The sequence below is a fragment of the Melozone crissalis genome, unplaced genomic scaffold (genome assembly GCF_028551555.1).
Source record: "Melozone crissalis strain CALT ecotype California unplaced genomic scaffold, PUWL_Pcris_2 ptg000032l_1, whole genome shotgun sequence".
Lineage (NCBI taxonomy): Eukaryota > Metazoa > Chordata > Aves > Passeriformes > Passerellidae > Melozone > Melozone crissalis.
The window spans coordinates 2,333,196-2,356,568 of NW_026535810.1; the positions used below are offsets into that span (position 1 = coordinate 2,333,196).

General features: G+C 41.5%; 1 protein-coding gene across 1 annotated transcript; it reads left to right on the forward strand.

Annotated features, from left to right (window-relative positions):
• Positions 1-22,110, forward strand: NBR1 (NBR1 autophagy cargo receptor). The gene is made up of 21 exons (XM_054281340.1): positions 1-160; positions 3,697-3,759; positions 5,480-5,498; positions 5,895-5,917; positions 6,735-6,932; positions 7,420-7,494; positions 8,456-8,679; positions 11,299-11,463; positions 11,884-12,090; positions 12,753-12,912; positions 13,409-13,696; positions 14,121-14,273; positions 14,739-14,814; positions 15,134-15,244; positions 16,023-16,211; positions 16,333-16,467; positions 17,063-17,423; positions 17,760-17,857; positions 18,399-18,468; positions 19,298-19,403; positions 19,886-22,110. The coding sequence occupies exons 1-21, from the start codon at positions 2-4 to the stop codon at positions 20,057-20,059; spliced, it is 3,054 nt and encodes a 1,017-aa protein (XP_054137315.1). The 5' UTR covers position 1; the 3' UTR covers positions 20,060-22,110.
• The last annotated feature ends 1,263 nt before the right edge of the window (positions 22,111-23,373 follow it).

Genomic DNA, 23,373 nt, shown 5'->3' on the forward strand with positions numbered 1-23,373 from the left:
CATGTTGTGCCTGTCGGGAGGGCTGGCGCCGCCGGCCCCGGCCCCGCGGGAACGCGCCATGGAGCCGCGGGTCACCCTGCGCGTCACCTGCCGCGGCGACACCCGCTCCTTCCTCGTGTCCGACCCGGCGCACACGACGTGGGCCGATGTGGAGGCCATGGTGAGCGGGAGGCGAGGCGGGGCGGGGGGGCCGCAGCCGCCGGGAGCCGGCCCGATGAGGTGCTGACCGGGCCAGCGAAGCTTTGAGGGCTCAGCGTCTCTGACCGCGCTTTCCGAAGCAGTGTTATCCATTTCACAGGCTGTTAGAGCTGCCGGTCATAGGGCTGCGGTCTTGATTGTTATTTTTGCCTAAGTAGTGTCATTCACTTCTGCTGTGTGCTTAGATTGACGTGAACGGCCTGGTTTGGAAAAAGATTCTCAAGAGCTCTTTTTTTCTGTGTGAGCAGCTGGTCTTATCTGTGCTCTTTGCCCTTTTTTGCAGGTTTGGCTCTGTGTCCCTCTGTAAAGTACATTCTGTTATTTCCTGTACTTTTAGAAGTACTTATCGTGAAGTAACACCTGTCTGTGCTTTTCTGAAGATCTGTCTGTGCCTTTTGGGATACTGAGTCACAAATAGATTTTAGTTTGGTCCTTGGTTCCCAGAGCTTTGTGTGAGGTAGTTTGGGTAGAACCGGCTCTGACTGGGCCGTGCCTGTGTGGGCAGGTCTGTGTATCCTGCTTTGGTATAGCTCAGTTTCTTTGGGTGCTTGTTTTCAGGGCTCTTTAGTGATAATTCCTGTATTGGCTTAGTGTGAAATTGTGTTGTAAGTGTTCCCTTGGCTATGATGAAACTAACATTATTATTACTATTATTATTATTATTGTTATTAATTAATTCTGTAGCAGCTGTGTCGTAGTTGAGACTGAGACAACACACTCCATTTTCAGAAGGCTTCAAACTGTTTTTATTATAGCCTGCATGCTTTTTATACATTCTTACAAAGTTCATAAGTTTACCCTTTACTCATTGGTCACAAAAGACAAAGTTCTCATTAGAATAGACAGTTCAAGTTTCTTTTATTTATCCTTCTTTCTTTCTTGGTTTCTATGTCAATGACCTTGGTAGGAAATTCTTCCAAGGGTAATTATGGATCCTCTTATCAAACTCCTCTCTGGCTGACAGAAGTTGCTGTAAAACCTCTTCCACACAACTGTTCTCATTTTTCTTAGCTTGCTTTCATAGATACATCTGAAGAGATCTTGTTGCTGTCTTATTTTCTGTTTTTCATCTCTTTTTCTGGCCAGTATATTCCAGTACACATGCAGGAGGGTTTTGTTTTATGAATTGCTCCAGTTCAAAGTTTGAGCTGCATCACCTTTCCTTGCTGTATTTCAATCCTCTGAAAGAAGCACCGAAAGGTTCAATCTTAAAATACTTAGTGCAAGTAGAGCTGCAGGAATGTCTGAGCTAGTCAGAGCCGTGCTTGCATCAAAGCTGGAAGCAGATTACTGTGTAAGCACCGTGCTGCCCTTAATCTCAGGTATTCTGAGAGCCAGGGTGTGTTTGTTCAAGGTGTGGTGTTCCATTACAGTGTTTCCCTGAGGTACAGCCAGGGGTTGTCTCTGTTGTGGGAAATGTTGTTTTAAAGGAGTTAAACTTGTGTCTTTGTTGTATTTTGGTATTTTATTCCATGTGGTTGATGTTTATAAGGGTTAAATTTATAAACTTGTGAGCTCTTGTTCTGCCCTGAGTTTAGGGGAACAATCTGTGGTTCCAGACCATGGAAGTACAGAGCACAGCTTCTTCCTGGCACAACAAGCTGGTTCTGTCTCTGCACTCACAGAATCTGGGATGTGCTGCTGGAAGAGCCTGCCTGGAGCAGAATGTGTCCGTGTGTCCCTGTGTCCGGGTGTCTCTGTGCCCTGGTGGGGCTGTGTCTGTGTGTCCCTGTGCTCCAGTGGGGCTGTGTCTGTGTGTCCCTTGTGTGTGTGTCCCTGTGCTCCAGTGGGGCTGTGTCCGTGTGTCCCTGTGTCTGTGTGTCTCTGTGCTCCAGTGGGGCTGTGTCCCTGTGTCCGTGTGTCTCTGTGCCCTGGTGGGGCTGTGTCTGTGTGTCCCTGTGTCTGTGTGTCCCTTGTGTGTGTGTCTCTGTGCTCCAGTGGGGCTGTGTCCCTGTGTCCGTGTGTCTCTGTGCCCTGGTGGGGCTGTGTCTGTGTGTCCCTGTGTCTGTGTGTCCCTTGTGTGTGTGTCCCTGTGCTCCAGTGGGGCTGTGTCCGTGTGTCCCTGTGTCCATGTGTCCCAGTGGGCTGTGTCTGTGTGTCCGTGTGTCCCAGTGGGCTGTGTCCGTGTGTCCCAGTGGACTGTGTCTGTGTGTCCCTGTGTCCGTGTGTTCCAGTGGGCTGTGTCTGTGTGTCCCTGTGCTCCAGTGGGGCTGTGTCTGTGTGTCCCTGTGTCCGTGTGTCCCCGTGCCCCAGTGGGGCTATGTCTGTGTGTCCCTGTGTCCGTGTGTCCCAGTGGGCTGTGTCTGTGTGTCCCTGTGCTCCAGTGGGGCTGTGTCTGTGTGTCCCTGTGTCCGTGTGTCCCAGTGGGCTGTGTCTGTGTGTCCCAGTGTCCGTGTGTCCCAGTGGGCTGTGTCCCTGTGCTCCAGTGGGGCTGTGTCTGTGTGTCCCTGTGTCCGTGTGTCCCCGTGCCCCAGTGGGGCTGTGGCACTCCCCAGGCAGCCCCTCTTGCCTGAGGCTGTTGTTCTGTTAGGTCTGGCCTAGCAGGATGTGTGTCAGTTGTTTCAGAGAGATTCTGTTGGGAAAATGGAACCTGGTACTGCTATTCCTATTCCCATATCTTTGCCTGAGAGCCCCTTAATTTAAAAATTAAAATAATTGAGAAGGAGGAGGTTTACATTTTCCATTTCAGGTGTCTGCCTTCCTGAGCAGACACCTGTCTGTTCAAACCAAAGCAGAAAAATGCAGCTTTTGTAGGAACCTGGTACAAAAATAAACTGTTATTTTATTCCCATATCTTTGCCTGAGAACCCCTTAATTTAAAAATGATAATAATTCAGAAGGAGGAGGTTTACATTTTCCATTCCAGGTGTCTCCCTTCCTGAGCAGACACCTGTCTGTTCAAACCAAAGCAGAAAAATGCAGTTTTTGTAGGAACCTGGTACAGAAATGTACAGGAATCTCGAAGGCTCAGCATGTGGAAACAACTGCTTTCATTTTATGGTTGATTTGGTGCTGCTCATTCTGCCTTGCTAATATAAAATGCAAAATAACTGCTCAGCTTTATTCTCTGAATTTTGATAGGCTGAGAAAAGGCTGATCACCTTTGTGAGCTGTCTCCCAGGTGCTTTCCAAAAAGAGTTTAGGGATTGTTTTTGTCTTCATGTTTTGCAGTATTTACCATGACTGAGTTTGTTAACCCTGAGCTTGTCCTCTTAGAATGGGGAGGGTTTTATTATTTATTTTGGAGTAAACATTAACCTGACAAGGTGCAAGAGGAAAAAGATGTGTTTATTATTTTCATTAGGGAAAGTCAGTAAAGCTTGGAGGGAAGGCACTGGGAAGAGTTCAGCTCCAGAGGAATGGATTTGGTAAAACAATGTTTGCTTCTGAGGAACTGAAGGGAGGGATGGAAGGGTTTTAATGTTATTCCCAATTAATAATCATTGTTAACTGAGGTCCTGCCTCACTATGATTTTGTGTTCTATTTTTTTATTACAGGTTAAAGTTTCATTTGACCTGGACAACATTCAGATCAAGTACATTGATGAGGATAATGATGAGGTAAAATCCCTGCCACCCCACCCTCCCAATAAGTCAGCTGAAAAATGGCTGCTGGCAGAAATTATTTTCTGTCTCCTGATAGTTGGTAATGGGTCCTTCAGGAGAGTTTTTTATGCAAATTGGGGTGGGGAAATGTTTGTCCTTTAAATAAGAAATAGCTGATAGAGTTGTGGTTTTACTCTTAATGCAACATACATATTTTAAAATACTTTTTTTTTAAAAGCTGCTGCCTTTCTTTTTCCCACCCTTTTGAAACACCCAGTGGTTCTCTGTGCTCTGTGGGAGGAATGTTTCCATTGAGGAACTTATTTATTTAAAAATTTTTTATAAGGTAGTTGTGGTGGTGTTCATAGAGGTGCCAGGAGGAGGGAAGAGATGAGAATCTTGACTCCATGTTTCAGAAAGCTGATTTATTATTTTATGATATATATTATATTAAAAGAATTATTATTATACTAGTATAAATAGTAATAGTATAGTATATATAGTAGTAATAGTATAGTATATAGTAGTAATAGTATAGTATATATAGTATATAATAGTATAAATATTATACTAAAAGAATAGAAGAAAGGATTTCATTAGAAGGCTAGCAAGGAATGATAATAAAATCTTGTGACTGCTCACAGCCTTGACACAGGTGGCTGTCATTGGTCACCAAGTAAAAACAATTTCACATGACAGATGAACAATTCTCCAGAGCAGCAAAACATGGAGAAGCTGAAGCTTCCCAGCTTCTCAGGAGAAAAGATCCTAACAAAAGGACTTTCAGAAAATATGTCTGTGGCAGGTAGTTGTAGCTACTTGTGTTTGCAGCTGTGGTAAAGCCCTGTCTTTTCACTCCAGACTCCTTCCTCTGGAAAATGTAGGTCCCCTGTCATTAGCCCAGGTTTGCCTCAGTGATCTGCTGTACTCAAATCCTCTGCCTGCTTTATGCAATTGCTGTAATCTCCAAGCAGATTACTGACTCAGAAAACAAATTGGTTACTTCTAGTTGTCCTTGTTGAGTAACTTCCTGCTTGGCACAGTCTCACCCTCTCATATTATTTTTGTTTATCTAGAGATTCAGAGGGGAATGTAACTCTCACACAGAATGACCTTTTGCAAGCACGGTGTTCCCCTGCTTGGATTATAGCTCTGCTAAATGACATGGGGGTTCTTGTTCTTGTTATTTTTCCCTAAGGGGAAATGTCAAGAAGCTTCTACCAACCTTTCAGAGAATGATTCTCCCCTTATTTTCCAGCCTGTATAATATATAAATATATAGATGAATCTATGAAAGCTTTTTCCTGAAATACTGAGCAAACATTGTTCAGAATCCTGTGATGCTGTGAGGACTAAATGGCTTCCTGTGTTGATGACTTCTATGTGCAGCATTGATAATTAATTTTCTGGAGAAGAATGGGCTTATGAAACACTTAATTGATCTTTTGAAACACTTAACTGGGCATTTAAAGTTGTGCAGTGAGCCCAGGGGTACAGGCAGTGACTTTGGAGGAGAGCAGCTTGTTCTGGTGCCAGAGCTGCCTCCTGTGCCAGTCCAGTAACAAACATGGGCTGCTCCAGGGCACCCCAGCTTTGGGTAATGATTAAACATGGCAGTGACAAACAGCTAAAGGACTGCTGCTGTAGGAACTGGGAATAAAAGTATGTTTATTCTGAAGGGTGTTCATTTTGAGAGAACTGCAAAAATGTTTCTCACTGTTCCTTCTCTTTGCAGGTCTCTGTGAACAGCAAAGGTGAGCTGCTGCTTTGCTGAGGTGAAATCAAGAGAAGAGACCCCAACTATTGCCTGTTTATTTTGAAGATGCACTTAAGAATGATTGCTTTTGCATTTTTTTATTTTATATATAATTTAGCATCAAATTCTTCCCAAAGGAAAGAATTCTTGATCCACAGGAACAAATTGAAAATTACTAAATCAGTGGAATGTTGTGGCTTTTCACTGTGAGATTGTGTGCTTGTTGCTGTATTTACAATTTCTTGCACTAATTTAATTTGGCTTTTAATTTAAGAGAATTTACAGAAGGTAGGGGAAGCCCCTTGTCATGTAAAGGTTTCTAAATAGTGTGTGATAAACTTATATCTGTTGTGTGAGATAGGGGCCATTCACTCTTCTTTCTATTTTTCTTTAGAGGAATATGAAGAAGCTCTGAAGGTAAATGTGCTCTTTGACTTTTTTCAATATATTCATCCATCTCTAATTAAAACTGGTGTAGCTGAGGAAAAAAAATGGCATTACCTGGCCCAGGAAATCAGAATAGTTTTTCAAAGCTGTTTTCTAGCTTTGAACAGTAGCTTGAATGTCTTATTACATTTTTTTTTCTATCCTGGTTGGTCTTTGTTTTTATAAGTTAGTTGAATAGGAGTTAGGATTCAGGACCCTGAGCAGCACTGGGTTGGTTAAGGGATTGATTTTCTCAAACCCTTCAACAGTAATCCCATATTTGGAAATATTGGGCTTTGGTGAAACCCTTCAAAAATATTACCACATAGATTCTGCAGAGTATATCATTAAAACTTGTTAGAGTCACTGCTTAGCTACTTTATAAGCAGTTGGACAAAATAAGAATTGCATTTGCTTACATTTCTGTTTTACATTGTTAAGTCTTTCACAACTTTTTACTCATGGTTTGAATTTCAAATCTGATAATTTCAAAATAAATTCCTGGATAGAATCTGTTGATTACTGGCTCCTAGGAACACTTTATTGTAGGCTGAAAAATTCCAGTAGGATATTTGCATGATTATCTTTTGGCTTTTAATAAACTTTTTAATAAGTATGTTAATAACCTTTCAGAAGTAGAATATTAGCTGACTCTACCTTGGCATCTCTCTCAATTTTTCTTTTTGTCTGTTAGTCTTTCCCCACCCTTTTGCCAAACTCTCCAATGTAGTGCAATACTGAATTTTTACAGATTCCCTATGCTGATTTTAAGTGGAAAATGTGGTGTATGTGTGTTGTGTTTATTTAGATTGCAGTAAAACAAGGAAATCAGCTTCAGATGAATGCCTATGAAAAGAACTGTTCTTATGCTTTGCAACTCCATGAAAAAAATGTGACAGAAAAGCTGGTGCTTCTTAAAGATGAGAAGAAGCCACTTTTGCATCATTCCATGCTAGCTCAGGGATTAGAGGAAGAATTTAAAAAAGACAAGGACCTGACCATGCAGGTAAGAAGCTGAGCTGCATTCAAACAAAGAATTAATAAATATAATTCACTTTATAGACTGATTGTCCTCTTCAGCCATATATAAAAACTGAGTTCAGAAGTTGGTCTCCGTTTTCAGTTCCCTGCACCTGTTGAAGCTCACCAAATAGTTTGAATAACTTCAAGAGGATAATTTGATGCTGTCTTTAGAAATGCCAGTGCTTTCATGTTGACCATTCTAAAGTATTCTGATAAACAGAGCAGTTCATCTCCTGAAGCCCTCGTTGCCATCTGGTAACTTCTGCCTGACTTGATTTCTTTGGTGTGTAATTACACTCAAATGCTAATGAGGCAGAAATGTTTCAGGAAAATGTCAGTGGTGCCTACTTAAATATTTTTCTATAAAGACACTTAAAAGCTATTTCAGCAGTTAACTTGCTGTGTTGAGGGTTTTTTTTAACTTTGCATACTTTTTTTTTTTTTTTTGTTTTGATTTATTTTTTCCCCAGCAAAAGTTAAATCAGACCAGGACAGAAAGCACAAATGAAAATCCTCCAGAATGGTTTACTAGCTACTTGGAAACAGTAAGTGTATTGTCTTGCAAGTTTTTATATACTTAAATACTTAAATTTTATTGTTGTTGGAAGAGATCTTTGTGATCTCTCTAGACATCTGAATGCTCCTGCCATCAGCGCTTGTGACCAGGATCTTAATGTGAACTAAATGTTTAACTGTGTCTGCAAGGGATATCTTTAAAAACCCCAAAACCAAAAACTTGATCCATATCACTTGTGAAAAGTGGAATGTTTAGTTAATGCATTTGATTTAGTTTAAGTGTAGTTTTAAGTAGCTCCCATAACAAACAGAATCCTTGTGGCACAGACCACTCATTGTGGGAGAGCATGGGGAGTGTTGCTGTTGTAGGCTCTTGATTGTCCAGTTTTGGAGATGAATTTCCTTCCCTTCATGCAAGCTTATGGAAGAAAAACAATATTGTAAGCACAAATATGTGATTCTTAATTTGCCTTCTTAAAACCTCTGGGTTGGTATTTTCTAAAATAAAAGTTCTCTCTGAAGAACCTGGTATTTGTTGATATATTTTATGTATTATCATATCTATATTATATATCATATACATGATATTATGATAATATTATATTGTGTGATCTATATAATATGATATAATGATATGATCATATATATGTTATGTGTCATATATATATATGATATTATGATAATATTATATTGTGTGATCTGTATAATATGATATAATGATATGATAATATATCTGTTATATGTCATATATATGATATTATGATAATATTATATTGTGTGATCTGTATAATATGATATAATGATATGATCATATATATGTTATATGTATTATATGTTAAAATAATTTTAGGAAGAGTGTGCTGGGGGTAGGGGAAATTATTCTGAAGTAGTCAATGGCTACTGACAGATTGGGAGACTTGGGACAATGTAACTCAACATTTCACACTTTAAAGGTGGCTCTCATTCACCACTGCTTTAATTTCTTTCCAGTTCAGGGAGCAAGTAGTTAAGGAGACTGTGGAGAGGCTGGAGCAGAAGCTGTATGAGAAGCTTGTCCATTGCAGTCAGCCTGCAGAATTTTGTGAGAGCTCATTCCCAGCAGCAGCTGCACCCCCAGAGAGCCCCGTGGGCAGCAGCAGCAGCAGGCAGTGTGACTGGCTCATGTCCTGCTGCAGCTGCCAGGCTCGCATCGTCGGGGTGCGCTACCAGTGCAGGTACAGGGGCTGGGAGGGAGGGAGAGAGAAACTCTCTGGGGGTTGGATACTGCTGGGTTCATCATCTGCAGCCTGCTGGGCATGGCAGTGCAGGTACAGGGGCTGGGAGGGTGGGAGAGAGAAACTCTCTGGGGTTAGATATTGCTGGATTCCCAGTCTGCAGCCTGCTGGACATTTCAGTGCTGGGAGGGTGGGAACCTGGCAGGCACAGCCTGTGAGTGAGAGATAGAAACTCTCTTGGGGTTAGATACTGCTGGGTTCCCATTCTGCAGCCTGCTGAACATTTCAGTGCAGGTACAGGGGCTGGGAGGGAGGGAGGGAGAGAGAAACTCTCTGGGGGTTGGATACTGCTGTGTTCATCATCTGCAGCCTGCAGGACATTGCAGTGCAGGTACAGGGAGCTGGGAGTGTGGGGAACCTGCCAGGTACAGCCTGTGAGTGAAACTCTCTGGGGGTTAGATACTTCTAGGTTCCCAGTCTGCAGCCTGCTGGACGTTTCAGTGCAGGTACAGGGGCTGGGAGGGTGGGACCAGCCTGGGACGGAGAGAGAGAGAAACTCTCTGGGGATTAGATACTGCTGGGCTGGGTTCCCAATCTGCAGCCTGCAGGACATGGCAGTGCTGGGAGGGTGGGAACCTGCCAGGCACAGCCTGTGAGTGAGAGAGGGAAACTCTCTGGGGGTTAGATACTACTAGATTCCTAATCTGCAGCCTGCTGGACATTTCAGTGCAGGTACAGTGAGCTGGGAGGGTGGGAACCTGACATGCTGACATGCGCAGTTTGAGAGTGAGTGAGTGAGAAACTGTCTTGGGTTTAGATACTGCTGGGTTCCTAATCTGCAGCCTGCCGGGCATTTCAGTGCAGGTACAGTGTGCTGGGAGGTTGAGAACCTGGCAGGCACAGCCTGTGAGTGAGAGAGAGAGAGAGAAATCCTCCTGGGGTTTCTAGATACTAGATACTGCTAGGCTCCCAATCTGCACCCTGCTGGACATTTCAGTGCTGGGAGTGTGGGCACCTGCAGGCACAGCCTGAGAGTGAGAGTGAGAAAGCAACTCTCTTGGGGTTAGATACCTCTAGGTTCCTAATCTGCAGCCTGCTGGACATTTCAGTGCAGGTAGAGTGTGCTGGGAGGGTGGGAGCTTGACATGCTGACATACACAGCTTGTGAGTGAGAGAGAAACTCTCTTGGGGTTAGATACTTCTAGGTTCCCAGTCTGCAGCCTGCTGGACTTTTCAGTGCTGGGAGGGTGGGAACCTGCCAGGCACAGCCTGTGGAGTGAAACTCTCTTGGGGTTAGGTACTTCTAGGTTCCTAATCTGCAGTCTGTGGACATTTCAGTGCAGGTACAGGGGCTGGGAGGGTGGGAACCAGCCTGGGAGTGAGAGAAACTCTCTTGGGGTTAGATACTGCTGGGTTCCCAGTCTGCAGCTTGCTGGACATTTCAGTGCTGGGAGTGTGGGGAACCTGCCAGGCACAGCCTGTGAGTGAGAGAGAGAGAAATCCTCCTGGGGTTTCTAGATACTAGATACTGCTAGGTTCCCAATCTGCAGCCTGCTGGACATTTCAGTGCAGGTAGAGTGTACTGGGAGCTGGAAGGGTGGGAACTTGACATGCTGACATGCACAGCTTGTGAGCGAGAGAGAAACTCTCTTGGGGTTAGATAGTTCTAGGTTCCTAATTTGCAGCCTGCTGGATGTTTCAGAATGTCTTCTCTGTCTCACCAACATCTGATGTTCTCTCCTGTGGTCACTAGATTTTATCTGCATAAAAGCAAGATTAATACTATTTTGAGAAAAGGTGATTGTTAAAGTGAGAGAACTTTATAATGCTGTGTTCTCAATGAACACAGTTCAGAGAACTTTTCAGCTGTGTTCTCAATCACTCTTTACCTTATCTGCAGTAATAAGGCACGATAATTGTAACAGAAAAGGTTTTGTTTGGTTAACTAAACAAAAAAGCAGGACTTAGAACCACTAGTCTGTAACAGTTGTTTGTTTGGTTCTGAGTCAGTGAGACTAAGGCAGGGCATACTTTTTCTTAATTACTGCACTCTTGTCTGTCTAATAATATGAAATAGATTTTGATGAATGTCTGAACTAAGGTGTTAAAAGTGAGAGTTTTATTTGAATGAGGCAACTGCTGTAAAGATCAGCATTTTGGGACTAGGCAGAAGCAGTGGATGAAATGCCAACAGGAGTTTTTCTTTGGATTTTTTTTCCCTTGCTGGCAGGAGATGACCGTCTGGTTTTTATCAGCCCTATTCCTGGAGGAGCAATCTGCTTGGCATCCCTGAATGCTTGTTGACTTTGCCTCTGTATTTTCATAAGTATGGTGCTGTTTCTGGCTCTGGATTTTGATAAAATGTTCTGCCCTTTGTAGCAAAAATTTTAATCACTTGTGCTAAAGGAAGCACCACATTTTTTCAATATGTGTTCAGAGAAGTGAGAACTATATTGCAGTTGTGCCAAGAAGAGAGATAATCATGTAGGTATTCCACATGGCTCCAAATACTGATCTGTAAGTGAGACATCCAGCTGCTCACTTGGGAACTGCTTACAGTGAAAGCTTCTCTGCAGAAATTCTTTGCCTCTTGATAACTTTATCTTTTCTGCTTTGCAGCCTTTGTCCAACCTACAATATCTGTGAGGAGTGTGAGGCAGGAACGTATGCACACGATCCAAACCACGTCTTGTTAAAGCTGCGCAGACCCATCCCCTGTGTGGCTGACAATTACAGCCTGGCAGAGCTCTCCCCACGCCTGCCTGCCACTCTGGAGCAAGTCAGGTAAGTGCTGGCACCTGGCAGTGCCTGGCAAGGTTGTTCTGAGTGCAAGGAAACACCTGTGTTGGAGTTGGGGTTCAGCTTTTATTTTAGAGATAACAAGAAATGGAAACGGTACTCAAATTTTCTTAAAGGGCATAAGTCATAAATCTTACAGTGTTTTTAACATCAAAGTAGAAAATACAGACTTTTTGGGTTGTAAACTTTGAGAGCTTGCTTTTTCTTTGAGCATCCTGTGCCTGCCTTTTTTTGTACTTTCAGAAACAATTCAAAATACTTCCGCAAGCAACTGTGAGGATGTTCTTTTAAAATCATTTGGTATCCAGTCTAGAAGCATGGGATATTTCCTGACGGGTTCCCTTGAGACTAAGACTGTGTTGGGTAAAGATAAATTCTAATCAATTTAATGTAATTGCTTTGCAGGCTTCAGAAACAGATGGACAAAAGATTTCTGAAGGCAGAGAAGCAAAGATTGCGAGCAGAGAAGAAGCAGCGAAAAGCAGAGGTCCGAGAGCTCAAAAAGCAGCTAAAATTGCACAGGAAAATTCATCTGTGGAACTCTATCCATGTGTTGGAAACAAATGGCTCACCTGCTCTGAAATCTGAGAATGTCCAGCCTAATACCTTCCTGTAAGGCTTGCTGTTAACTGAGCATCTGGTAGTTGTGCTGTCTGACCTTTTGTTATGAGACCAAGTTAAAGTAACTGGAGGAAGGTTATGGAATTCCTCATTTGAAGGGTGATTTGTCATTTGACTGGGTGAGAATTTTGTCCAAATGCCATTTGTAGAGTCCAAATGCAAGGTAGAATGTTTTTAATTGAGAAGGGAGAGTAGGAGAAAGGAAAAAAAATAGTGGCTGATGGTTATTACTAGAAACTCAGTGATTTATGTAGATTTAGGAGGAAGGGGAGTGCCTAGGATTATACATACACATGCATGCTCATACAGAATAACATTTACTGCCAGTTTTAAAAAAGTCTGTGTCTTCCTGCTTTGTTAAGTGTGTCTGCATAAAGTCAAGTACATTCTGTATATTTATATTCACTGCTGTTTCTTTTTTTTTAATGTGCTCTTAAGCTGAGGTTCATGAGACAGCAGCCTTTGCAGGCAACTGCTCTGCATTTCCTACTCCCTTTGAGTTTATGACTGTGCAGTGTAAAACTTGTACAGTTTGTTTCTTTAATTCATCCCTTCCATTTAGGGCATTTAAAAGCCAAATGACATCAATCAGCAGCTGAACTTCACTTTTGGTGTATTTATTTTTTTTTTTTTTGTTTCTTCTCCAATCCCAGGAGTCCTAATCAACCTTTCCAAGCCATTGTCCCAACACTTAGTGCAGTGTTTGTGGATGAGAATTTGCCTGATGGGACTCACTTGAAACCAGGAACAAAATTTATCAAACACTGGCGAATGAAGAATACTGGCAATGTGGAGTGGAGCTCAGACACCAAGGTATCTTGCCTTTGCTCTTCCTTCTACACACTAAAATCATCCTGGGAGGTAACATTTGTAGGTGAATTCTCTGTTAGGACCTGTTTAAGATTTCCTTTGGCCTGTTGAATTCAGCTGGGAATTCTGGGGCAATAAGCTGTGTAGGTGCTCTTTACAGAAGTGTAGGCTGTGGAAGGGACAGATTCAGAGCACCATCACTGAACATGTTTCCAATTAATTGTATGTTCCCCATGTTACAGTGGTGCAGTTTGACCCTGTTTCCAACTGTCTGTTGCTTTTCTGACCTCCAAAACCTTTTGTTCTGTGAGTGACTGCCTTTGTGTTAAAAAGATGGGGGTATCTTTGTATTGGTAGTGATTAATGTGGGGATGTGTACTAGTGCCTTCCTCTCCATGCCTGGCACCTACAAGGCCTTTCAGCCTCTGCTTCCTACTTCCCACACTTTGCAGAGAAGCTTGAGAAGTTAACTTTTGCCTTTTTCTGTTGTATTTTTCAGTTGAAACTCATGTGGGGTAATCTGACCTTGGCATCTGCTGAGAAAAAAGATGTGATAGTGCCATCCCTTCCATCTGGACAAGTAGGAACTGTTTCAGTTGAGTTTGTAGCTCCCAACATAGAAGGAACTTACACTTCTCACTGGAGACTGTCACACAGAGGGGAGCAGTTTGGCCCAAGGATCTGGTGCAGTATTGTGGTGGATCCCTGTCCAGCTGCTGACTATGTGGAAGGTGATTGGAAGGATTCTGATTCCTGTCAGAAGAGTAAAGCTTCCAGAACCAAACAGGCAAGTCACTCACCTGCTGTTTGAAGCAGCTCAGAATTGCCTGGGAGAAGGAGCATTGTGTGTTATTTGGCATAATATTCCTAACTAACTATTGAAGGGAATTCTTTTAGCTGTTTGCTTTTAAATTTTATTTTAATAGGAAAAAATACAACATATATTGCATTTATAAGTTATAAAGTAGTTCTTTGTGACAGTCAAGATATCAGCTATCAGTGTGTTGCTACTATTTGTCTGCTTCTTTGATTGAACTGAAACACTGCAGCATTTCTCTTTGTTAGGTCTTGTCCTTTTAGCTCTGTAATGAGTTGGTTTAAATTTCTTTCAGATTACTTCTGTGTTTACACAAAACTCAGGCTTTAGATTTCATGTGATGTTTTATTTACTATGGCTAAGGGGCTTCTTTTTTTTTTTTTTGTTTTTGCAGGATGCTTCCTTAGAGACAGAAGCAGGTGCTCAGCTGATAGGTGAAATTGCAGAGCAGGCTGAAATATCTCTGCCAACTGTTCCTTTAAAGATCAAAAATCTGCCAAGTGAGAGAGAATTTTATATCCCATCTGTCGATCTCCTCACTGCACAGGTAAAGTGCTAAAATTCAGGTAGATATAAAGCAAACCACCTTGGGTTTGATGTCTGGGTAGGTAGACATCTGCAAGAATAAAACTTCTGAGCTGTAGAAGTGGCCTCTCTATTTTCAGAAAGAGTATATTGCATTTTATATACCAGAGCTGTTTTCTCAAACTGATGTTAGGCACTGTCATTATGTGGAAGGAATGTGTAGGACAGATTGAGTCTCAAAAGAGAATCAGCATTGAGTCTTTCTCTGGTTCTAATAAGGGAATTCTGAGCTTTGTCCCTTGCTGCCCTAATTTGTGCACCATATTCAATGATGTAAATATATATTGTGGGAAAACTGCCCCCTGAGATTGTGTTGAGGGACAAAGTGTTATTTGCCCATCAGTGGGATCTGTGCTGCCAAGTGCAGGTATTATTCACTTTCACTTTCAGGGTTTGCTCATGGAAACTCTCTGTGTTTTTCCTGTAGGATTTGCTGTCCTTTGAGCTGTTGGACATTAATATTGTGCAGGAATTGGAGCGGGTGCCACACAATACTCCTGTTGGTAAGGCTCCTGTGCTCTGGGTGCTCTCTTGAGCACAGACAGCTATCCTTTGGGTATAGCTTGGCTTCTTTTCACCTTCATATCCCCAAGAACATAGCATTCCAGATGTTGAGGAATGCTGCCATTTTCTTTGCACAGCCAGTGGCAGAGTAATGCCAAGCTAGTTGTTTATTCCACCAGATTATCTCTCAAAATAACTAACTAAGTTTCTTCAGTCTTGAAAGAATGTCCCTTAAAAAGAATAACTTTAAAAAAATGTTACCTCATGGAGGCTCCTTGTCCTTTAGTGCCAATTTTCTTTGCTCCCTGTGTTTTCCAGACATGACTCCATGCATGTCCCCTTTGCCACGTGACAGCCCCTTGCTGGAGAAACCTGGCTTAGGGCAGATAGAGGAGGAGAACGAGGGGAGTGGATTTAAACTAGTGCCTGGTAAGCAGCAGTCCTGAGGATGTTGTCACTTCTCTGTAGTCAGCAAACCTGATGTCTAAAAGGAATTCTAATTACTGTCTTCCTCTTCTTTGGAAAAAAAAATAAATTGCAGGTTGTTTGGCTCACCAACCTGGAGTCTGACACTACATTAGTGATTATAGAGGTTGGAGAATAATATATATAGATTGGAAATAGAACTCATAGAATCACGGAATGGTTTGGAAGCTTTGGGTTGGAAGGGACCTTTAGAGATTATTCAGTTCCACCCCCTTGCCATGAGCTGGGACAGCTTCCCCTGTCCCAGGCTGGTCCAAGCCTCACCCAGCCTGGTCTTGGACGCTTCCAGGGATCCAGGGGCAGCCACAGCTTCTCTGGGCAATCTGTGCCAGGGCCTCACAACCCTCAAAAGGAAGAATTTCTGCCTAATGTCTAATCTAAATATACCCTCCTCCATGTTAAAGTCATTCCCTGCTGTCCTATTACTGCATGCCCTTGTATAAAATCCTTTCAAATGCTTCTTTTGATTTGTCTGACCCCTGGAATTGTTGGGAGAATTAATGATCTGCCCTTTATAGACTAGGTTATACTCCAAACACTCCAGGTGTGCTCCCCATACTTCTCAGTCACTTGTGTGTTCAACTTGAGCTGAATTCAAAAATCCTTCAATTTTTAGAAATAGCACACAGAATCAATATTAGCTGTGGCTAGTCTAAAAATTCTTCTTATAGTTACATTTCTTTGTTGTGGTGGTAAAATCTGTTATGTTTCCCTTTCCAAGGAGTGGCAGAAGGCCTTTCTGTGGACTCTTCTGTGGTGAAGGTGAAAGCTGAGCATACATTGAACCAGGAGGAAGGGGAAGAAGATATGAGTGGGACTCAGTTTGTCTGTGAAACTGTGATTAGATCTCTGACCCTGGATGCTGCACCTGACCACAAACCCCCACAAAAAAACCCCAAAATCCTCCAGAGTAAGTACTGTCAATAGCTGCCTTCTCTGGTTTGACTTGTTTGCAGTCAGACATGAGACACAAATTGCTCAGCTCAGGTGGTTGATGTCATTTAATTGTTTTTCCTGATTGCTTTTATTAGACTCTTTACACACACTGCAAGACACCTTCAGCTGCAATACAATAACTGAAGAATCTCATGTGATAAACAGTAATTCCACTTCCAAAAAGGAAGCAAAGATTCATCAGTCAGAACCAGTGACAGAAAATTCATGTGGTAAGTAAAATGGGCTTGAATATAAGATAAAGCTGTAAAAAAAATCATGTGTGAGAAGATCTGACACTGCTCTAGGAAATTGATCTTCATTAGACGAGAATTGTTAAATTGTCCCAGTTGTGAGAATCATTACATCAGAAAGTTGGTGTCAGTGCTTTAACTAGCAGCTGGCTTAACAGCTGCTGTTTAAAGAAGTGAAATTGAGACCAAAAGGTTCCAGTTGGGTATTCAGATAAGTGCTCATACATTACACATGACTGGGCCTCCATATTTTGTACACATAGCTTGCAGTATTTCTGACTTGTTTCTAATATGTGTAATTCAGGAGCTGAAAACTACAGTTCTTTATATAGCTCTTAGTCCAGTTTTTACTATGAGCATTAATACCAGCAGTGTATTTGCACAGGCTTAACGTTAGGATCTGTTACTCTTTCACACTACACCCTCCCCACAACAAGGAAAATGACACCATTGATGGCAGCAGCTGAGGTTCAGTTATTCCTAAATACTTTTTTCTTACAGCTGGAGCAATTCTGTCTCTGCTGTTGTCCATACAAACAGACAATGGTTAATACCTCACTTTTTTTCCTCTTAGGAGACCTTCCACTGCCTGATGAGAGCACAAGCCCCCATAGTGCTGCTGGCAATGGTGATGAAGAGGAAGATGACAGAGATGATGTTCAGAGTCAGTGCTCCTCTGCTTCCTCAGAGGACTACATCATCATCCTCCCTGAGTGCTTCGACACCAGCCGGCCCTTGGGTGACTCCATGTACAGTTCAGCTCTTTCTCAGCCTGGTTTAGAAAAGACAGGAGAACCTGAAACAGTAGCAGAGATCCCAGAAGGGGGAAGCCAACCACAGATCCAGAGGGTCAGCGATCCACTGACAACTTCACAAACACTGGCTGCAGTACCATTAACCCCAGCAACTGTGGACAGCCTACCCCAGGCACAAAGGTAGGATTTGGGGATGGGAACAAAATGGTGATGCTGGTGTTGCTCTAGAGTCTGCAAGGTTTGGTACTTTCCAAGCAAGAATTGTAACAAAATTTTTATCATATGCTGAGGTAAATGTTCTTAAATCCTGCAACTTTAGAGAGCCTCTTTTGGGGGCTCTGTCTTTTGGGGGCTCTGTCTTTTGGGGCTCTGTGTTATTAACTCACTGATTTAAATGAGTGCAAGAGAGGGAGAGAAGGGAGCATGTTAAGTTTTTTGTTTTTTCTGTTGATCATGACTTGTTTATGTGTGTACATGTAGAATAAAAGTAGTGATGTTTTTGACTTATGTTCTCAGGAATCTTTCATCTCTTCAGAATTCTACCTTCCAACAACCAAACACAGCAGCTTCAGAGCATGTCTCTTCTGCTCCTCATGATCAAATACAAAGAGAAGGTATTGACATATTTAATGAAGGGTGCAGACTATTGCTATCACCTATTCTTTATGCCTGATATTGAATTTGATGTCTCCTTTCTCTTGAGGAGAGCAGAAATCTATCAAGTAAAGATTTTAATTTTTCTTTGGGTGTTGAACTTTTGCTGTATGGATGTTACAAATAAAGAAATAATTGGTTTTGTGGATCAATCAAGAGCATCTATTATGGGAAATTGTAAAGATTTAAGAGGATACTCAAAAGTACTTACAGGCATCTGGAAAATGACTTTGCTCTGGGATTGATGAGCTGTGTATTTAAGCTGCTGAGTCACTGAGACAGCAGTTCCTCTTTGTTAAACACCAGTGATGAATCACTCATATGGTTCTGAAAACCTTCTGACTGCTTTCACTGCAGTGAGAATCCTGGATTCTCTGCATAACTAAACTTAGAGTATCAATGTTGTACTGAGACACATTTTTTATGTTTTTGTATGTGTTGCATTTCTCCAGCTTAATTGTCATTAACTGGACATGTTGACATTTTGTCTTCCTCTTCCAGAACCCAGTGGTGAAGATAATCATGAGCCAGGATCTTCTGCGTTTCTCACTAAGTTCTCAGAATACCCAAGGTAATGAAGGTGAAGCTCTGACTTCACAAAAACTATTTTAGACTGAGAGCAGCTTAATCAGACACCTAGGAAAAAGCTCTGGCCTGTAGATTTCATGTTGTCAATAATTTGGAGAGAGGCCTCCCTTCTTAAAGCAAACATGCTGTGTTTTCATAACATCTTGGTTTCTACTTGGGCACAAATCAAAAGGATGCAGAACTGGCAAACCAAAGTTAATGAAGAGCTCAAGTTGAGTGCTTCTAAAATTCTGTGAGGTTTTTTTTCTGGAAAATCTCAGGCCTCTTAGGATGGGGATTTTACAAGCTAGCTATAAAATAGTCTTAAAATACTGAGACTGGAGAGGTAAGTCAAAATGTTGAGTAAGAAAAAAATATATATTAGAATATAGAGTATATTAGAGAGTATATATATATCTAATATATATAATATATCTAGTATATATTAGAATATATTATATATTAGAGTATAGAATATATATATAATGGATTATTAAGTAACTTAAGTATTCATAGGAAACAAATAGAAGTTACCCTACCCTGAATGGATGTGTCAGTGCACAGCTTTCATGTAGGTTTGTTCTCTTCTAGATGAGAACACTGAACTCTTTCCAAAGGTCACTTCATGGAAAGCACACACCCATAATTTAATAGAACTTGTCAAGAAAAAGGAATTAACTTCTTGTATAGCTCAGTTCCCAAACACTGCTGATTCCTTTGGATCACAGGCTGTTGTCTCCAGCAGTCCTTGCCTCAGCTGGCAGCAAATTGCATTTCACTGAAACAAACCCTTGGCTTTACTGACCCTAAAGCAGCTCCTGGTCTCTTCACAGGTACCCTCAGGGCAGCAGCATTGCAGGAGAGCTTGTGAAAGGAGCTTTGTCAGTTGCTGCTTCTGCCTACAAAGCATTATTTGCTGGGCCACCCATTATGGAACAGGTGAGTGTCTTTTTGTGACCTGTGTGAATTTCATAGAATGACAAATTTACAGGTGTGGTTTAAAAAGTACCAATTTTCTATATTGGACTTAATGTAAGAGTAAAATGTTAAGTTTGATGGTGTCCCTTTGAGGTTTGCTGCTCTCAGCAGACTGGGAAATCCATGCCATATGGATAAAAACATGGCTCTGGTAGCCTTCTGTAGGAGTAGTAGCTCACCTTTGTAAATGAGCAGTGAAGGGGATTAGAAATGGCTTAAATGGGGCCAGAAGAGTCTCTGTGCCTCAGTTTGATTCAAGTATAGTGCAGGGCCCCTAGTTCAAATGACTAAACATAAATTAGCTTTTTAAATTGATCTTACTATCTTTAGTTTTCAGCAGCCTCTGTGCCTCAATGTGATTCTAGCATAATGCAGAACCCCTAGTTGAAATGGCAAAAAACAAATTAGCTTTTTAAATTGATCTTACTGTCTTTTGTTTTCAGCAGCCTGCAGCTCCAGAGGAGCAGACTGCTGCTCTGCTCTCCAGTCTGTGTGAGATGGGATTCTGTGACAGGCAGTTAAACCTGAGGCTGCTGAAGAAACACAACAACAACATGATTGAGGTGGTAACTGAATTGCTTCAGATCAGTAACAGAGACTGGTGCAGTAGGTGCTAAACCTGCCTGCTGGAGAGAGGAATAATCTTCATTGAGTAAACTCTAATTAAAGATGGCAAGAGTAGCAGGCTGCTCCTCAGCTGCTCTCTGTTTGGAGGTTTGGCTTAAAACTTCAGCTTTTCTTTGAGCATTTGACTTCTTCTTCTTTTTACCCTCATGGAAATGTCAAACAACTCTTGTGGCATCTCTTGAAATGGATACCAGAATTTCAGTTATTATTTAGACCTCATAGTAAAATGAGTAGTCTTTAAATCTCTAATTTCAGATCAAATCCTTTTACCAGAGAATCATGTAGAACTAAACTTTGTACCCAGGTGAGAAATTCCCATTTTATTGTGTATATACTTTTTTTTTAGGCAGCTGGAAATTTTTTGTTGGCTTAATTAGCTTTGGAATAGAAACCAGTGTAAAATGCTGCTATAAAATGTAGTTCTGCTTAATTTACAAGAGATGCCTGAAACTAGGAGTTTCTTTGTTTCTTCTGAGGATTTAGTAATTGGTTTTCCAATGTGTGATAGTAAAGTGACAAATTTAAATCTTACAACTTATTCTAAGAAAAAGAAGTTGCTCATAAAAGAAAGCCATCTTGAATTTAGACTTTTGAGAAGTCTAAAAGTGGAACTGTTCAACTGATGAATACCAGTAAAGTTGTTGTTTGTTGTAGCAGAATGAAGCAGGAAAATTACCACCAGCAATTGAATCAGTAATGATAGTGCACACCAGATCTCTTAACTCTAGAAGTATAACCTACATAAAATATTTTGTTAAAAATGAAGTGTAAGGGTAGGAAAGGCTTTTCTAGGAATCTTTACAGGCTCTTTGTAAAAATATAAAAAATTTGACCATTACCTTTTTTCACTAGAGTGCAAACATTTTACTCTGTTAATACCACATAAAAAAATGCAAGAATGTGTTGGAACCCAGACCTGGAGTATAAATTTTTGTAATGTTTAGGAATGGAAAGAATGCTTGAAGCAGGGATCACATAACTTTACATGAGAGTTTAAAAAATGCATTAACTGAAGCACTTTCAAATGTACAGTCTCTCTGATGGTTTTTGCTGGCCCTGTGTTTCCATAGCCACATCTGTAGAATTCATTTTTCTGCTCAGATTTTTAGATGCCCATATTTGATTTGGAAATCTAAGAATTCCTTTCTGAATATGCTGAGAGATTTGATTCTGAAGAATGACATAAATGAGCACCAGACACTGCTGTGCAGTGGGGTATGCAGAGAACCTCTCAGAGTTCAGTCCCTCAGCAGGTGACAGTGTTGGCTGCATTCTTACTTTCAAATAAACATTTTTTCCTTGCTGCAGTAAGAGACCATCGATTCTAAAATATTTTATATTACTCCTGCTTCAAAACTAGTGTTCTGTTTTGTCACAGCAAAGCTGAAGCAGTGTCAGTATTGTTCTGGCCAGGTTATCATTAATTTTTTAAAAGACTTTAGTACCCATAGAGATAAAACTACCATTAAAATAGTCCAAGAAAACAAATGTATCATGCCACTTTCCTTTTAAACCTATTTTTATAGATTGTGGAAGATATACTCTTAAATATTTATTTTGAAATACAGTAGAAGTATTTTGCAGTGTTTCCCATCTCTCTGTACACCAGTACAACTGTGCTGTGGACCAGGTAAAGATCCTTCTGTGACTTTCCACCTTAACTTGGATGTGGTTTTTTTTGAGTATCTTTTGACTAATGCCAGCTCTAGGACAGGGGTGAAATGCAGAAACTGATGACACTTTGAAGCATAATGTGGTTTTATTTGCTGGGGTCTGTCAGGCCCAGCAGGACCCATGTTCACCACGTGTACCTTTGTACTTGGAATGTTCATGTGTTCTATAAACTGCAAAACTGAAGCATTTGAGGAGGAGCACTTCATTGAGGATTGAAGTGGCAGGTGTGAGATGCTGTTCTCTTTATGTTACTTTTCACTAGAGTTTAGATGCTGTATGCTCAGGCTTAAGATAGATATATTTCTGTTGGCTTTGTATATTTTGTTAATGGATGCATGATATAATTTATAATATATTCTATAGAGCATGTGTGATCTCTGTATCTTATTTGGGGTGAGCTGGGGGTTTGGGATGAATGGTCGTGTTCACAGGAGTCCCAGGATGAAGGAAGAGATGAGAATCTGACTCCATGTTTCAGAAGGCTGATTTATTATTTTATGATATGTATTATATTAAAAGAAAAGGATAAATTAAAACTATACTAAAAGAATAGAAGAAAGGATTTCATCAGAAGGCTAGCAAGGAAAAAAAAAGGGATGGAATAATAATAAAATCTTGTGACTGACCAGAGTCTGAGCCAGCCAGACTGGGATTGGCCATTAATTAGAAACAACCACATGAGACCAATCGAAGATGCACCTGTTACATTCCACAGCAGCAGATAATTATTGTTTACATTTCATTTCTGAGGCCTCTCAGCTTCTCAGAAGAAAAAATCCCAGCAAAAGGATTTTTCATAAACTATATCTGTGACAGGGATGATGTTGCTACAGAGTCCCACAGAGCACAAAGCACCAGGACTCACTCAGAATGCTGTTTACATTTATTTATTGAAGCAACATTTTGCTTTTATAGTTTTACAAGCTGTTTCCATTTACTTAAGGAACACAGATGTTGCTATAGAGCACCACATGGCGCAAGCACCAAGACTCAGAGCAGAAGGCTGTATAAGGGGCATTTATTAAAGCAACATGTTGCCTTTATAGTTTTACAGGATATTTACATTTACTTAACAAACACATACACTGCCCATTGGTTATAAGAAAGAAACAAAACTCTCAATAGGTCAAGAGGAGCCACGTCACTCTGTGAGCCAACTAAAACCAGATCTTTTGTCTCTTTCTACACATTGTCATGGTGATAGCCTTGGTACCTTCCGTGGGAGAGATTCGGGGCTTTCCTTATCTTCAGGAATCCTTCACTGGCTCACAAGAACAGCACAAAAATGTCTTTCCTACACACATACACTGCCCATTTGTCATAAAGAAGAAACAAACCTTTCACTAGGTGAGAGGAGCCAGGGCACTGTGTAAGCCAATCAAAGCCCAGATATTTTTGCTTATTCTTTTTTTATTTCTCTTTCTTCGTATTGTCGTGGTGATAGCGTTGGTAAAGACTCGGTGCCCGGCAATCCCTTCCCGCTGCTCACTGTCCCGGCTGGGCCCGGTCTCGTCATGGGTCCCGCCGCGCTGTCCCCGGTCTCGTCCCGGTCTCGTCCCCGGGCCCCGCCCCGCTGTGCCCCGGGCCCCGCCCCGCTGTGCCCCGGGCCCCGCCCCTCTGTGCCCCTGGC